The following is a 15,036-nucleotide window of genomic DNA, read 5'->3' on the forward strand; positions in this document are numbered from 1 at the left end:
ATATTACCGCCCTTAAAATGACAGCATTACTACTTGCTAAAAGGTACATCAAAATATAGTATTGAGTGACCATAATTAGGGATCTGGTTACATCTTGTACTTTTTAAAAAGAACAGGCTACCCAGTGAACACGCCCATTAAGGGCCTGTATGAATAAGTTTTATCCACAAGATTGACATTTCAATCCACACATGCCAAACTGGAACCTACTTAGCCAATGATACACCCATGTGTTCCTTATGTTATATGAATATATATATTTAATTATTTAACACCGTCAGGGTCTAGGGTTGGGCGATATTTGGTTTATATATAAAAAAGGATCTTAATATTCTTCAAATAAATGAACCATTCTTGATTATGTTTTTTAGTTCTTACATAACAAAATAATGTTTACACGGTTTGTAAACAGACAGAACAATTTAAAGTAATGCCCAAGCTATTGTTGTATTTATTTTTTTTACGAATAGTAAGCAACCTCTTAAAACCCAACATGCAGCTTTTATATTAAACATGGTGCAAACAAAACATCATTGTATTTCAGTTAAGGAAAAGTGTAAAATAAAAAAAAAACCTGAAACATAAGTTGCTTACAAGTTTCTAATAGGAGCAATTGTCTAACTACTGAGATTACCTCTGGCAGCTTCAATATGTAAAAGATGTACAATCTTAATTATCCAATTTCAAAATCCCATCACAGTAATCTCTCAGTCCCATCACTGTCACACACAAACATCATATCTCTAAAAAGGCCATTTTAAAGAAAAAGTAGGGGAATGAGTCTTCTTAACTTTTGATGAAAATCGATGCAAGACACTTTATTGTCAGGTTATTTTTCTTAGCACTTTGCACTATTGGTCCACTGTGAAATATCATGTGCATATTATAATTAAAAAGGTAGCTATATACAGGATTGTTAGAATATTAGTTATTTTTTGTATATTTTGGGTGTGTGTCAGTACACAGAAACCTAAAACATGAAAAATCAAAAGAAATCTGCTCCTCTAAAAAAGAAAAAAAAACTACATTAATGTGAACCGCTTCAGGCCAGCTGTGAGCAGATCGCTAGAGGCATGTGAAGAGCTGCACCTCCTCACACACACACGCTGAACCGCTGGCGGATATTACGACATCCTTCACAAACTGGAGTTTCGCTCCTAATAAGGACTGGGTAGAGAAGAGCTGATCTCCGACAGAGCTGCGGCCGCTTCAGCACGCTTCAGACACCTGAACTGACTTTCAATAAAACACACATACTCTCCCTCTCTCACCGAGCTCAAACACCTGCTGTGGTCTAAGAGTCAGGAATCACCCGAGTCCCCAGGTCCGACAGACCCCCTACTGCTGCAGTGTGAGACCACCACAGCTGACTAGAAGTCAGGTGAGAAGATGAATGACTTGCCTGAGAATGTAAAAGCACATTTTCACCTCAGATTGAGGCAGAAACACGAGGTTTACAGGAACTTGATTTAGCTAAGCTAGCAGCGCTTCAGGCCTCAAAACAGAAAACCTGCATAGCTAACTTAGCTAACGTTAAATATCCTGTCCTAAAACCTCAACAGATTAGCTAACCAGCCAGCTATGTTAACTACATGATACTGTATTTACCTGATTATTTACATAACTGTGGATAGAACCTCATGAATTCATATAAAACAGTAGCTAAATGAAGGAAACATTGAGAAAACCCCCTACACACCATTAGCCAAGTATGACAAACCATTTTAACCTCTAATAAAAAGAGATACACCAGATATATCTTCAAAACCCTCTAATTTAAGATTTTTAATTCAATATTATTTTTACTAGCATAAACTGTTTCAGATATCTCAGATTTCAGATATCTCAACAACAATTCTGTCATTCATTCAGATATGTAAGTTAGACCTGCACATTTTACTAGTCAGAAGAACATCAGGTTAACTAGTAGCAAAGGTAGCTAATAGGAAAAAACTGAAGTGTTAAAATATGTAGGCTAGCTATCTATTTAACCCATGTTAACCTAGCTAGGTTAGCTAATTATAGATATGAGAGAGAGAGAGAGAGAGAGAGAGAGAGAGAGACTGCATGTAAATCAATGGAATCACGTGACTAGTCAAAGTTACATTAGTCTAAGAATAACTTATTTTGTCCAGGAATGTTTTCTAGCTATTTAGTTAGGTTAATTAATATATATACCGGTATATTAATTGAGACATATGAGTCACAGTGGCCTTAGAAAATTAGTTATACTCTAAAATTATTAATACAATTCTAAATGGTATCTGAAGTGTGAATTTACTAACCCCTGAGTAAGGTTTTGTAGGTTAGCTTGTTTTAGCTTAGGGCTAATTCAGATAAGCTAAGCTAATTTAAACAAACAAGTTAATGTTAGTCTGTAACGTTAGCTTCCTCCGAGTCAGTTCTGCACTTTCGAGGATTCGCTGGTGAGTTTCAGTCTGAAAGCAGAAGCTCTGGGGTCAGTTGTGTTGAGTGTGTGTATTCGCCCGTTTTAACTGTGGATGCCAACAACCTTTCAGTTGGACTCCAAACAGGGAAGTCAGGCTGTGAGATGCTGCCTCTGAATACCGCTCATTTCTGAGCGGGGCGTCGATTCAGGGTGTGAATTCAATAGAGGAGTTAGTGTCGCCCCACAGCACAAACCACAGAGACTGTCTGCCCACAAACATAACGAGGTTTGTACGATAATAAAGTCCGGCTTTCTGCCAGAGAATGAAAGTTCCGGAGCTCAGCTAAAGTAAGTTATAAGTTAAGAGATGAGAGTGTATCGGGTTTATTATTTTAAACGTTAGTTACCTGCTCCCGCGCCCGCTTCTCCTCCTCGACCTGCCGCTGTAAAATCTCGGCCTTCTCCTCTGCATCATCTGCCTGCTGCTGCAGAACCTTGATCTTCCTCTTCACGGCGTCCAGACTGTTCACTCCGGCCATTTTTGGACTGTTTTACTGTTTTAACTAGTTAAGAGTAGTGTGCTCGGTTATCAGTGTCCTCTTAAAGCTGGAAGCAGCGTAGTTTACGTGGAGTTAACTAGTGGACAGGGCGGCTAGCTCTCTAACTAACTAGCTAGCTAACAGCACCAACGCCCCGCCAACAAGTCACACAGTCAAACACAGAGAGAGGGATAGACTGACTCACTGAGTTTAACCTGAAAAAACACAACAAGCAAGCAAGTTTGACGCTTGGCGGCTTGTAAACTTAGCTAGGTTAGCTGGTCCAGGATCAGTGAGGGAGCTCCGAAAATTGACTCTGTTCCCCGTTTCTTGGTTCTTCACGCTGTTAGAAAGACGTGGCAGGTTCTTCTCATTCACTGACTGGCTTCCGCTGAAGATAGCAGGCTACAGATTCACAGAGAGTGAGGAAGACAGGAGGAGGGAGGGATAGCTAGCTGGAGTCCTGAGCTTCAACACCGCCGTTCTTCTCTAACCCTAGCTTGGTAGCTAGTATCTAAACCAGCCGGTGAACAAACTGCTTAAAAAGAGCTGAAGTGAACTCAACTCTACTCTTCTCTCTCCTCCCCTCAACTCTCTCTCTCTCTTTCTGTCTCTCTCACTCTTCCTTTTCAGCCCCACTTCCGCTTACTCCACCCAGTCTCCGCCGCTCTGGAGCAAGCACGAGAGACAGACAGACAACCGTGTGGAAGTGCTGATCCCAGATCAGAGGCGCCGCCTTCCCCACAGCCACCCCCGCCTCCTCCTGCTGATCTCCGGCCAGCAGCGCCCGCGCTCTGCTCTCGAAGTGCCTGAGGAAAAGCCACCCCCTGGATTACACGTGTCCAGGTGAATGACGCAGAGCGCTTAAATCACGCTGGCATTCCAGGCCGCACCTTGGTCGAGGTGGGGCAGCAAGGCTGTCTGTCGCCTCGCTGAGACTGGGTGACATGTATTAAAACGCTAGAAGAGTCTCAGCTAAGCACATCTGAACATTCATATTTAGTCTACCTTTACTCACAGGTCAGCACATGTGGTTAGGACAGCCATGTCCTCTGCAGTGGTGCTTGAATCACTGAATAATCCAAACCACTCAGTTGCCAATATTCACACTCATAACTTGGGTAGAAGTATAGATACAAGGATTTAGTATCAACTCAAGTTATTTACTCAAGTAAAAGTACTGGTTTCAAAACTACTTAAAGTATAAAAGTAAAAATAATGTAAGAGGAAAAAATGTCATTAAGGACAAAAGCTTTGGGTGCACCACAGTCCTATAGTGCACTACCCCCTCCCCAAAACACATTTTTCTAAACCCTGTTTCAGCTGCATACATACTCGTTAAAAACGAATGCATTTTAGTACATTGCAAATATATTAAAGAAGCTTAGTTGGGACCTTTCACTCAAGTTCTTTTCCTTGCTATAGTGTGACGATGTGCACGTGGGATGGATCGCGTACTGTACAAACCAATAGGAATCTCTGAATGGTATAAGGTCATACTTCTTATCCAAACACAATCAAATTGACTCTGTCCGGATGGAAAGATTTATCTGGATAGTCAAAAATATATAAAAAAAGTTTATTTTAAACACAGTTTCACTATATGACATCTATATATTTCATATATTCAATTTTACATGTTGGCATGAGCCCTCCCAAAATTTGACACTGTCTTCACTGGGTAGCTAACAGGTCAAAACAAGTTTCAAACAGAATATACACTGTGTTTGGTGAGCTTGCTAAAAGTTACAACTTTTCTTTTTTTAGATTGTGCGTAATGTTATAGAGTAAAAAATAAGATATTTGATTTTGAAATTGAGGGTTTAGAGTAAAAAAGTCACTTATAAAGAAAATACTAATGCAAAAAAAAACTTACAGTACAGTAGAAAATTACATTTACTTTGTTACTGTCTATTACTTATTCTCTATAGCATAATGTGGCTTGTTGGGTACCTAAAGAACCTGGATGGGAAACAACATTCCTAGTGATCAAATCATGTCTCTTAGGGCATGTGTCACAGCAGTATTACACTGCTCCATTAAGATGTGTAGTGTGTGTGTGTGTGTGTGTGTGTGTGTGTGTGTTTGGGTGAGTGTGGTAGCCTCCCTTACTCTCTTACAACACTACAGGATGCTGAAACATGTTCTTGCACACTTTAACTCAGGGTGAATTCACTCTGCTTGAACACCTCCTTGATGCTGCTTGAGTTTCACAATTCTGTCTCAGTTGTTCTGGTACTCATCCAGGCATTTCCTAATTTGATCACTGATAATTGTTAGTAGCAATCATATAGCTCCCTCCTTATTTGTATCAACATAATTTTAGTTTAAGTTAAAATTTTGTTTACAATGTGTCTGGCACTAGAATGCATGTGCTAGCTAGCATCACAATTGGAGAGATGAGGGGAAAGAGCGTGATCTGCACACTCAGAGAGAGCTCTCTCGGGCTCTGGCTGCTAATGCCAAAGCTGCATGACCCGGGATTTGAACTCACAATTCTTAGGCCATAGTGGTATATGCCATATGCATGTCATGAACATCAGTGTCTCGATTTATGTGCATTCATGTAGCCCATTTTTGGCAGTACATATACACACTGTTCAAGCAACATACATTTTTTATCATTTGTATAATATAAATAAAAATATTTGTATAAATATTATAATTTGGAAGAAGGCTTTCAAAAAGTATTATTTAGAAATTGCTCTCTGACTTCAATTATCAGTATCAGAATTGGAAATTTCTGAATGGACAAGCTTCCTATCCTCCAGCTATTGATACCTGCCTTGGAGTAGTGGCCACTGTCCATTACTGTTTAAATTTACATGGGTTTTAACTGCTGCTTTAATCATTAAAATAATAATTATTGTTGCTATTAACCATCACTGTTACTTTTATTATTCTTACCATCACTACAATGAGTACATCAGTTAAACAACTACCGTATTAAATTAACAATCTTGGCTCCTCTTGAGATTGTTTTTGTCTTATAACTGATTTCTGTAAAGCTGCCTTGTAACAAAATTAGTTGAATATATAATATTAAATATATGTGTTCTCTCTGTGTGTAAAGAAGAAGTGGTATAAAGGGAAGTGGTGGGCCAAAATAAAACATAGCATTCCCAGACTTTCAGAAGTCTGGTTGCCTAGGTAACGTGCAGACTAAGCATTACAATAAACATAGTATAAGGGCTTTGTTGATACTTTAATGATTGAGCTGTATAAATGCCATATCGTAAAATGTATATGTATAAATCAAAAAGGATTTATAAGTCCAGAGGATTTGCCAAGAAATACAGGCCAAGGGCTGAAAACAAGATCCTACATGAGAGCATGCTGAGCTCTCTGTGTAAGTGCATGAGTGCAGAACATAATGAAATGCGCAATTGCAACACTTTTATCTTCACTTCACAATGTGGTTTAGCATGAGCAATGAAACTGGCATTACTAGGAACTAAATTTCAGCTGTCTGAAGTGTGCATCTGTGTTTAGGACAGGCCCGAGGGGATGGATTTCATCTGATCATAATGTTCATATTTGAGTGACACCACCCTGCTCAAATTTTTTGCCTTAAAGTGGCATTGTCTGTCTATTGTATGTTAATGTCGCCTTGTAATTCCAGTACATTTTAAACACTAGTTCACTATTTTTACATAAGTTCAGGTCAATAAGTATTTGATTTAAAAGAGAGAGTTTTAAAACAGTATTAGATGACTGGATTTTTTGTGTTATATTATTCTAATATTCTCTCTTAACTTTGTATATGACAAAGGGGTCTCTATCTGATTTTCTTTTTCTGTTAACATTTGTTTTGTATGGTTTTATTAACCAAAAATAATGTCATTTTTATACGACAATTTTCCAGCACGCTATTAATCCCTTAATCCTGGATTTTGGCAAAGAAGCTCTGTTATTCAAAAGTAATCCAGACAGAAACAGTCCTTATTATTTTATTTTTTGGCATTAATAACTGGAGATAAACAGTTGTAAACCAAGGCCCAGATCCCTTTTTTATTTGTACCCCATGACTTGCTTTCGAGTGTCATCAATTGTGGCTAAATATTTTGAAATCCTCCGTGACAAAATTCGGCAACTAGCTTCTTCTTTTTTTTTCCCCACTTTCTCCCAATTTTGGCTATCCAATTGTCCCATCCCTTTGTGCGTACCCATCACCAGTGGCACCTGCGACCCTAGGAGTGTGGGGACGAGCACACGCCTCCTCCGACACGTGTGAAGTCAGTCACCCCTTTTTTCGAGTTGCTGCTGATGCATCTTTGCCTGAGTGGCTAGCGCGCTCGGAGAAAAGCACAGCGGGTAGGTTCCGATACATCTGCTCACAGATGCCTCGTGCCGCCCGGCACCACCTTTAAGCGTGATGGGGAGAGAGCACCATCTACCCACCCAGAGGAAGCAAGGCCAATTGTGCTCCCTCTGAACGCTGGCAGCTGATGGCAAAGCTGCATGAGGGGGGGTTTGAACCTGTGACCTCCTGAGACAACTAGCTTCCTGATGGATTTTTTACGTTTCACCGCAACTGCAGCAGCCTAAATAATTGATTTGCATCATTTAAGATGAATTGGGAAAATTAACTTGCTATCTAGCTGAGACAAACTGCTAGCATTTTTTTATGCTTGTAATAAAGTAAAGGGTTATTTGCAATGGTTATCATACTTTTTAGAAAAGAAAACACTACATAGAAACCGCCGCCATCTTGTCCTGATTATTTATAACTCTCTGTTTGAGTGAGCCTCTGATAAATCTCTGTTTGCAGGCCCAACAAAAATCAGGACACCCTACCCCTAGGTGTGAACACACTAAACAGAGGGTTACGGTTAAGTGGTAGGGCCAAGCGGATGAAATGGGATTGGGCCAAAGTATGTAAGTGGATATAAGTAAATTTATAACATCTAAATTTAAAATTTCAAACAAACTGTTTTTTTTTTTTTTTTTGTAATGTAATTCCATAAACGGGATGAAACCTTTTACATTTACACTGTTTTTAGACTTTAACAAACTGTATCATTGATTTTTTATAATTGAAATTGTTTTTTCTATGTTATTTGCTTATTAAGTATTCTCAATGTTACACAGGGGTTCAGAGAGGAACTTGGGTAATCATATCCTGTCTCTCCCTTCCTGTCTCACCTCATCATTAAGAGAAATGTTCCTGTTGTAATTTGTGTGTTAAATAAGGCAGAGGTTAATACAGATGCAGTACTGCAGCATCACCAGAAGATGGCGCCAGAGACGCAGAATTAAACTACAGTTACAGCCAGAACAGAGCTGCTGAAGAGCTCAGCCTCGTTGTCAGCTGTCAGTAACTTAGTTTAAATGCGGTGAGGCAGCAGCTCGTGAAACAGCTAATAGGACACATTTAGACTTCTGTGATAAAATCTAAAACTCTAAATCAACTTTAATATAAAGCTCCTGAGTCTAGGCCAAGCTTTGTTTCATTAGGTTATATGATGGTAGCCTCTTCTCATTCATTTTTTATGTAGACAGAAAGAATGTCTACAGGAATGATAGGAATACATTGCTAATTCTCTCTCTGGGAGTCTATGTTTGGAGTGTGAATGATCACACTAATGACTGTACTGGACAGGAAGTGTCATGGGTATTCAGAGCTATGCACTCTCAGGTTTTCCACTGACGCTGTTCACTCATATGAGCTCTGCATTACCATTCATTTTCTATGGGGAAAAATCTACAAAAATCTTTGGCTATGCGGAAACAGTGTGTCCAATCAAAAACCTATATTGCCCAAATGGTACACAATGAGCAGGCAATCTGGATTTGAAATGATTTTGATATTTCTTAAATGCGAAATGAGGTACACAGTGAAAATCCACTGGATTACAATATAGTTACATAACCATAATAAGGCACTGCTATATGGAATAGTATATGACACAGTGCACCACCATTAGTACATTAGTTCCATATGAAATTAACTTGTACAGTTTGAACTTAGTTTGCTCATGCCTAGCATTAAAGTTATTATAATATATATAATAACGTATAAATTGTATCTTGGTATTTCCAATAATTCGAATCAATTAAGATATTGATACATCACACGCCCCTTTAGCAGTGATAGCTGGTAGATAGCTAAGCTAATCATGCCGTTAATCAGCTGTCAGTTTACAGAAGAGGTCATAAGGGAGGAGGTGATAGGCCCTGATCCTGACCTCCAAGACACACACAGGTCTCACATGTCCCTCTCAAACTGCGACAGCATAGCTAGCCTCACACACACTCTAGCACACACTCAGCCGTGCAGATATATTTAGTTTAGGAATCAGAAGAGCTGTTTATTTTTGATGCTGCCTATAACCCAGGATACAAGTGAACAAGTGTGTTTATCCTGGTGGTTTTGAAGGAAGCTGTATCTAAGATTACACTGTCCTTCACCTCTCGCATGCTCATCATAGCTGTGTCCTGCAGTGCGGTGGCCCCGCAGGGCCAATTACTCAAGTTCTATTTAAAAGATCTAGACCCGTGTGTTCTGGACTGTCTGTCAGCTTCTTAGTGCACGGCAATTAGCAAAGACTTCTCGTTAGTTTAATGAGACTTCTGTGTAGCTAAGTGACTCTAAAGTTCATTTAGGAGAGTTATATATTTTTGTGGAGGACTGTGCAGGATAAGACAGTAAGCGATAGCTTGGCCGTGGGCTTTTGTCAAGGTTTTAAATAGGATTGGATGTGACAGCTGTAACAGTGGCAACCCGCACTCGGCCTCCGCTGAGAGCAGGAGCTTATTGCCCCAGCTGACTGACCCAGGGTTGCCAGAGTGTTGAAGGCAATAAATCTTCCTCAGATAGCCCTGCACGGTGTGTCTCCCGACTGCATTGCTGTGAATGGGAACAATGGGCCATTCCACAAGCTCAGTGTACATGCCTGCCTTAAAGAGGAAATAGCAATGTGCCCAAGGCCTTAAAATACACCCGAGTATCTCATTTACAATCATTGACAGGCCACACGTTCACACTCCACATTTAACATACAGTTCCTATATCAGTGCAGCAATGATCGGTCAATATAATCGACAGTGTTGCTTATAAAAACTTGTTGACTTTAAATTTCAGTGTCAACCAAACATGTATAAAGTACTAGAGACTCAGACTTGAGTAAAAGTATAAGTGCTCTATCCAAATGTGACTTAAGTAAAGGTTAAGTACCTAAGAATTGCAAGTATTTTATTCTAAAATGTACTACTCAAGTACTAAAAGTAAAGGTACAGTATTGTGTATTGAGTAGTTATTACAGAAAGCAGTCAAAGTCTGAATTTCATATTGAAAAGTCACACCATGGTCAGGTTTTAGAATAAATGTCCACGTAAAAGCCATAGCCAATACAATCTTTGATAAACTATGTTAAATAGCCCTAACAACTTCTAAACTTCTGCAACTTAATATTTCGCAAACCTAATGCTATGGTAAATGCTGCTATTTTGAGTTATATACAGTATATTTGCACATTATCTTATTTCGAGAAAAAAAAAAAAAAAGGTCAGACACTATTGTTATTACCTGGGTTAATGTTGTAAACACATTTGATTAAGCAGTCAAGTTTAGGTTTCATATTCCGGTAAGCTGTGCCCACAGCAAGCAGAGATGGATGACGTGGCAAAAATAATTGCTGACTAATCGACTAATTAAAAAAAAATAATTCACTGATTAGTTGCAGCCCTATTTTATAGCATACAATACACTATATGTATGTTTTTCCCTATGAACTGGTCTCTCAAACTCTTTCCACACATACACACTAACACACACACACACACTACCTCAACCCCTCACACATACAGTGCCGCTCATACGTCAAAGCCTCCTGCATTCAGGATAAACATAACTCGAAGGCCACCCATTATAACAACAGGTGTTCCTGCTATATCCAGAACCCTGACCCGGTCGTTAATCACGGACAGTAAAGTTAGGAAGACAGAAGAGAGAGACAACAGAACAGAATAAAGAACAGAAGAGAATGGAGTTGATCTAAAACAGGCTCCATATCTTTTTTAGCTCTACAGTGTAACCTGAGTCTGTAGAATTTTACTGTGAACTGTACGTCGATTGGCAGTTAATCTTGCAGAGTTGTCACCAAATAAGCTAGAGACCTCCTTATCTCCAAAGAGTTTAGGTGCATAAACTCGTTAAATTATGTTTATTATCTTCTCAGAATCACCAGTGTTTAGTGTTTTATCCCCAATATGATAACTCCATCAGTTTAGTTACCATTAGTAATATTTCAGGTGTTTTAAATCCAGGCAATATTAAGGGGTAAAAACTCCTAAGATCAGCTTCTCTGTTGCCTTAGCTTGTGTTGGATCGCACAACTAGTATTCTGGCAGATCTGTTTTTCAGTTGTTTCTTACTTTTTAATATAGCTATAAACTATTACATTACATAATTTGGTAAGAATTTATGAATCATTAAAAAAGACAATAACACTTTCTTCTGACACTTTGCTTTACAGAAGGTACTGGAAATATGTTTTTTGTGTTTTTGATTTCTGGCTTAAAAAGAACCAAAATGATCTCTGGCCCATATTGTTGTTAATAAATAAAAATCGGATTAATAAAAAAAAAATACTGGTGCTTTTTTTTTGTTGTTTTGTTTGTTGTATCATATAAAAAAGATGATAACAACATAAAGAAGAATTCTACCTTGGATTTTTTAAAATAGATTATTGTTTTAAGATCTGTTGTTGTGAGGATGCAAGTGTGAAAAGCCTTTGTAAACCTTTGTAAATTGATATGACCTCACTATAAAGTCTAGATTATTAACATATAGTAAAATACAGTATTGTATGACTTTTTGTTTTTTTCTAGAAAAGTAAAACCAACGCAAGAACTTTACATTAAGACCTGTTCAAATATGCAGGAGAAAAATAATTTTCATTAGGATGTAGTATGTTTAAGGTGCTGTTATCTCAGCATGGCAGTCCCTGTGCTACTGTCTGTTCTGGGGTGAACAGATTCTTCAGATCCTTTTAGACGCTCTGATTTATAACCCTGGAGCTAAACCAACAGTCCACACAGTGGCCTTGTGGTGACGGCCATCCCCCTGGAGCACACACACACACACATACACACTCCCAGCAATGGCACTAAATAAGACTCTGTGTCACCTCTGTGGCACTCTCGGCCTGGCAACGGAAAAATGATGGACAGAACAGAGACAGAGAAAGGAAGAGGGAGAGGGGGGAGAGGGTACAGAGGCTTGTACAGATACAGACAGACAGACTGAGGGTGAATTTTGGGGTGGGGGCATCATGTCTCATTGACATCATGGTCAAAAGTGGGAGAAGAGACAGAGGCAGCTGTAGATGAATAGAGGGAAGAGAATGAGAGGAATGGGGGGCCAGGGTGAATGGAATTTGGAAGACGGACTGGTGGCCAGTTTGGTGTATGTCTGTGGGGACGACACTTGTGTTCTTTGAGGGATTGTTAGCACTTACATCAGCGGCCTTCTTCTCAGCGATCTCCAGTTTCTCCTGTGCGTCCTTCAGGGCCTCGGAGTACTTATCCAGCTCATCCTCAGTCGCTTTCAGCTTCTTCTGCATCTGAATCAGCTCATCTTCATGCTTTGGGGGTGGGGGTTGGGTTGGAGAAAGAGCAAATGTGGAAAAAGTGTGAAATGTTAGCACTGTGATATCATGACACCCCAATCCACACTATATCTATCCATCCCAATATACACAGTGTTTTATCCTCCCCTCTGCACCTCCTTAACCATCCAAACTTTGCACCCTACAAAAAGCCTGAAAGCCACAGGGCAGCCCCTTCATAGCTTTATCTCAACACTATGTGCTCTAAATATCTTTGTCTCAGGGTTGTCCCTTTCCAGTCCCCATCCAAGGGGTCTCTCCTTCCTCCAGATCCTTCGACAAGCACATCACAACATTCGGTGGATGGATGTCCCTGGCTTTCATCGTCTTGTCTACAGTTACTTGTAGCATGCGCTGGTGGCCGTCTCCACTTTCCGTGTTGGTTTTGGGTTGTCGCTGGCTTCTCAGCAGGCTCCAACTTTGATTTAAAGGCCTACACTTGTCACTTGTCAGATGCCCTCTTGCCCAAGATGACTAGATGGGTCTTAACACGGCCTATGGAATTTATGATGCTGGCTTAGGGCAGAGTTACACCAAGGCTTTATGCAGTCTTCGGCATCTGGTTGCTTCTACGCCTTCCACAGCTTCTAAATTCAAGTGGCTTCCAAGCAGGGGTGCAAAGCTCCAGTCCTGGAAGCATGGTTTTAAGCAATGCTTGGTAGTTGCCCTACTCAAACAACCAACTCCGCCTGGAGACCATCCTTCCAGAACTGGAGTTGTGCAAATTAGTCCCACCTGCTTGGTATTGCTACCCACTCAATGCAGTTTGTAATTGCCGTACTTTGCCTGGTAATTAATAACTGAGGTGTTTTTGAGTAGATAATCTACGCAGTTTTGCTAAAGACTGACCCACAAGGACAAAAGGTAGTTGTGGACCCCTGCTTTAATGCATTAATCCCACCAACTAGCTTGGTCTTGAATGCCCCCTCAGTGTAGTTTTAGGTGAATTAGAAGCTAAACTGAACAGTTTAACTTTGCAATGTTCATTTTCCTTCAGCAACAGCCAGCAACTTGCATATGTTCTAAAATATAATCTCATATTTGACGTGTTTCAAGGCATCAGGTTGCTTCCACAGGTTGCACTCCAGTTCTGAAAGGCCTATCTCCAGCAAAGTTTGGTAGTTGCCCTACTTTACTGCTTTCTCTACCTAGTTATTAATTGATGAGTTGAAGTGGTGTGTTTAAATAGAGCAAATAAACATTGTTGGAGACAAGCCCTCCAGGACTGGAGTTGTGGGCCCCTGCTTTAGTCCCCACTTAATGGAGTTGTAGGTGAATTTAGAACCCAAAATGACCAGGTAGACATTTGCAATGTTTGCAAGAAAGCCATCTCTGACTGCTACCTTTGCAGAAACACTCTAAACATGTCCTATTTAAGCCTATCTAGATACATTATGCTTGAGGCATCTCACCAAAGGTCCTCCTCCTTATCTCTCTCTCTCTACTTCTCTCTTTATCTCACCTGTTTGCTTCTGTCCTCAGCTCCTTTCCTGTCGGTCTCAGCCTGCTCTGCCTGGTCCAGAGCATTCTCCTTATCCAGCTTCAGCATCATCATCTTCTTCTTGATGGCCTCCATCTTGGCTTTGGTGTGTGTTGCTCACGGTACGAGAAGAAACTGAAGAAGAACGATGAGCGATGGAGGCGAGCGGAGGAAGAACTGGACGGAGCTCAAAGACCTTGCAGGGTGAAAGCGACAGGGAGAAAAAGAAAGAGGGAGGGAGGGACGGAGTGAAGGAATGGGAGCCCAAACTCAGCAAGAGATAGGGGAAGGGTCTTTATATCAGGGGGGACATATTGCTCCTCCTAATTTAGCTAGGCCACACCCCCTGGCATTGCCCCACCCAGCTTTATCTCTCAGTTACTCACCTAATAGAGGCATAAACCTGATCAGGCAGTTCATATTAATGTTTGGTGTTTTAAAGACTTATTGTTTACAGCTTTTCTGTTTCTGAAAGTTGGATCATTTGCAAGTATTAGTGTTTGGTTTTTGAGGTTAAAAGAGCAAATTCGAGGTCATCTTTGTCTCTGTCCTTGTAGCCCTTGAAGCTGAAATTGTCTTTTTTTTGCTATTCAGCTTGGTCACTTTCTTTGGACAGTTTTTTGGGGTGTTCTAAGTTTTTAGTCCTTAGTTTTTAAAGGTAAGGAAATAACAAAGCCATTATAATTAAAGGCTAACTGCTACTATAGACACTCTAGACAAAGAAAAGGACAGAGGGTGATGATGGACAGAGCAGGGCTTCGGCTATAATAAGACAAAGCCCTTGCATTTGTGACAGGCACAGGTGTGTACGTGTGACGCCATAACCACCACCCCCCCTCCACCCCCCCCACCCCTCCCCCCCCCCCCCCCCCCACCAGCCGTGCAGTACACTTATGGCCTGTCAATCGGCACACTGATCACTTTACAGCTTTTTTTTTTCTTCACTATGAGCCTCGGCTCTTATCTGTTTGACTGCATGCAGTATAGTATACTGTATCATTTGAGAATTTCACTAGC

The 15,036-nt window shown here is 40.3% G+C and overlaps 1 protein-coding gene across 9 annotated transcripts in view; it reads right to left on the reverse strand.

Moving 5' to 3' along the window:
• The window catches only part of tpm3 (tropomyosin 3), a 28,634-nt gene extending 14,333 nt beyond the window's left edge, over nucleotides 1–14,301 (reverse strand). For 4 of the 9 annotated variants that reach the window (XM_049476333.1, XM_049476334.1, XM_049476332.1 and 1 more), the window contains exons 1-2: nucleotides 14,002–14,298; nucleotides 12,390–12,515 (exon numbers count right to left, since the gene is read on the reverse strand). In XM_049476333.1, the coding sequence (XP_049332290.1) occupies nucleotides 12,390–12,515; nucleotides 14,002–14,115 (240 nt within the window). In that variant the 5' untranslated portion in view covers nucleotides 14,116–14,298. Of the gene's footprint in view, nucleotides 1–2,796; nucleotides 3,538–12,389; nucleotides 12,516–14,001 lie in introns of those variants that run through there. The other 5 variants (XM_049476336.1, XM_049476338.1, XM_049476337.1 and 2 more) reach the window with 3 other exon arrangements.
• Nucleotides 14,302–15,036: the final 735 nt, after the last annotated feature.

This window comes from Astyanax mexicanus, chromosome 3 (genome assembly GCF_023375975.1).
Source record: "Astyanax mexicanus isolate ESR-SI-001 chromosome 3, AstMex3_surface, whole genome shotgun sequence".
NCBI lineage: Eukaryota > Metazoa > Chordata > Actinopteri > Characiformes > Acestrorhamphidae > Astyanax > Astyanax mexicanus.